At 35.1% G+C, this 3,052-nt stretch overlaps 1 protein-coding gene across 1 annotated transcript; it reads left to right on the top strand.

The window, feature by feature from the left end:
* Positions 1 to 1,614: 1,614 nt before the first annotated feature.
* LOC128250723 (sialin-like) lies at positions 1,615 to 2,962 on the top strand. The gene is made up of 3 exons (XM_052976497.1): positions 1,615 to 1,999; positions 2,063 to 2,336; positions 2,596 to 2,962. Exons 1-3 carry the CDS (start codon positions 1,615 to 1,617, stop codon positions 2,960 to 2,962), a joined length of 1,026 nt encoding a protein of 341 aa, XP_052832457.1.
* Positions 2,963 to 3,052: the final 90 nt, after the last annotated feature.

Below are 3,052 nucleotides of genomic sequence, written 5' to 3'. Positions count from 1 at the left end.
AGAGATGCCTATAGTAGGACATCTAACCCGCTAGAAAGAGCAGCAAAAAACTCTATACCACAAAAATAGGGATAATTTCGAATGAGAATGAAAAATAAAAACTCAAGTTTTTATTTTTAGTTTTTATTTTTATTTTTCATTCTCATTCGAAATTATCCCTATTTTTGTGGTATAGAGTTTTTTGCTGCTCTTTCTAGCGGGTTAGATGTCCTATTATAGGCATCTCTGTATTCTAACGAATAATATATATATAGTCTACTGACTAATTTTTATTCTCGCTAGACCACTGGTGGCAAATTAAATTTCTAAAAGTTTTTTTGCTGCCCTATGATTTATAAATGATATATATATATGGAAAAAGTAGAAAATGCTAAAATAATTTTATAGAAAACATTTCAGTTCCGGTTGCTTTTTCTGGTTTTTAAGTTTATTTGGTGTTTTGGTTTCCTTATGTCTTACTGTGACTCTAGCAGCGTTTAGTAAACTTTCTAAATTATTAACTACGTGTGAGTCTATGTATATTCTGGCTAACTCCACGCAGTCTTCTTAGTTTCCTGGCAACTAATATTTTTAAACACAGTCCGCCACTATATATATATATATATATATATATATATATATATATATATATCAATAAATTAATATTGATTCTTTATATTCGTACAGGTCACACATTTCCGTGGATGTACAATCGAGGAATTCTTTCCAGAACTAAGAGCCATAAAGAAGCGTAAATAAACACTCAAAGAATTTAAATTCTCAGCTTTACTAATTCTGTCCACCAGTATTTGTTACTGTGCTAATATTTCCTACACGTGGATTTTCAATTCCTGCCCAAAATTGAAACACAAGGAGTGAGAGGATTATCTGTAATAACGCAACCTGAAATAGAAGGTACCAGTCTATTAGATCGACCCCAGTACGCAACTGCTGCTTAATTTATCGACTCTGAACGTATGAAAGGCAAAGTCGACCTTGATGGAATTTGAACTCAGGACGTAAAGACATACGAAACACCGCTAAGAATTTCGCCCGGCGTGCTAACGTTTCTGCCAGCTCGCCGCCCTAGTAACTGGAAATATTGGTATTAATTCTTGCCTTAAACATTGCAGATTATAACAGAATTTCTGAATCTGTGTTCTGAGTAACTTATTGTCACACCTCTGCAATTTTACATTTCCCCTTGTTTTCATTATATTCTTAATGTTCCAATGATTGATAAACAACTTCCTTGTTTTTTACTGTTAAAATATACCAATGTACTAAAATATCATCTGATTATAATTTTGAAGGAAAAATATATTAATTCCAATAAATATATACAAACATTTACATCATCAAATCTGATAAAGCAGACCAGTACGTTGATCCAATCAAAGTAATATTTTCTTAAACAACAGTCTTTTTTTTAGAGATTGTTTACATATTTATATGTTACGTGGATTAATATAAGTACAAACATTCAATTTCAAGTAACACATTGTGAGAATCAGAAGATAGAACATAATAATGTCGAAGTTTATCCAGTATACAAAGCGTTGTTGTTCCTGGAGATTGTGCTATGCCTGTTTTATTGTTTGTATACTGATACAAACATTCAAAGTTGATCTAAGTATGGCATTTGTTTGTATGTCGAAAACTCCCAATCGTACAAGTGAGGAAGTTAACATTTCTGTAAACAACGAACATTGTTCCGGTGCAGATAATTATTCAAGGAACCAAAATTTTGAAGGAGAATTCGAATGGAGTGCCACGTTACAATCGAACATGTTGGCCGGGTACTTTTATGGATATATTATGTCTAATATTCTGGGTGGTTTATTGGCTGATAAATACGGTGGGAAAAGAGTTGTGGCGGGTTCACTAATCTTAGCCTCTCTTCTGTCTGTTCTTCACCCAAGTTTATCCCGAATTAGTGGTTACATTACGCTTGTTCTTAGAATTTTAACAGGTATGGTATCTGGACCTATATACCCAGCAATTCATTCCCTATTTAGACGTTGGGGACCTACATAGGAAATTAGTTCATTGATTGGGTTTTCATTTGCTGGTCAATTCTTAGGTACATTCGTAGGCCATTCAGTATCAGGTTTTCTTTCTGTTTATGGCTTTGATAATGGATGGGGTTCCATATTCTATGTATTTGGTGGATTATCGTTGTTGTTTAGCTGTGTATGGTTTTATGTGGTTTATGATAATCCGGACACCCACCCGACTATCAGCGATGAAGAACGTTCTTATCTAAATACAACCGTAACAAGCAAAAAGGCAGTTAAGAATGTACCATGGAAAAAATTATTTTCTTCACCTGCAGTTTGGGCAATTAACTTCGCTAAGTTCTAAGTGGATGCAAACATCGTTACAAGTATTGCTTCCTCTATATATGAACGAAGCCTTAAACGTTAAAACAACGTCCAACGGTTTAATGTCGTCTGCCCATTCAGTTGGATAAGTTATTGCTCTACCGTTATGTGGGAATCTGGCAGATTTCGTACTTTCCAAGAAATTTCTGTCAACTCGTTGTGTTCGAGTTTTATTCCAAGACTTTTCTCTGATTTTTTCTGGATGCATATTAATTGCCATAACTTTCCTCAGATGTGACCAAACCATTCTAATAAGTTTTCTCTTATTTCTCTGTGGTGTAACAATGTCATTTGTTTGCGGTGGTGTTCACGTGAATAACAAAGACATTGCTCCGAAATATGCGGGTACTGTATATGGAATTGCAAACAGTTTCGGAACAATAGCCAGCAGCATTTGTCCCTTATCTACGAAGGCCTTAACACCAAACGGCACTAAAGAAGAATGGCAGATTGTGTTTGCATTGTTGGCTGCCATATGTGTATCTGGAGCAATCTTGTATTCAATATTAGCCAGAGGAGAAATACAAGATTGGGCAAGTTCAGAAGAGCCTGGATCTTCCGTTAATCATAGCGACACACAAACAAATAAAATTGCTTAGCATTCTTTTGCTACACACACACACACACACACACACACTCTCTCTCTCTCTCTCTCTCTCTCTCTCTCTCTCTCTCTCTCTCTCTCTCTC

The sequence above is a fragment of the Octopus bimaculoides genome, chromosome 24 (assembly GCF_001194135.2).
Source record: "Octopus bimaculoides isolate UCB-OBI-ISO-001 chromosome 24, ASM119413v2, whole genome shotgun sequence".
Lineage (NCBI taxonomy): Eukaryota > Metazoa > Mollusca > Cephalopoda > Octopoda > Octopodidae > Octopus > Octopus bimaculoides.
This window is presented reverse-complemented; position numbering and strand designations above follow the sequence as displayed.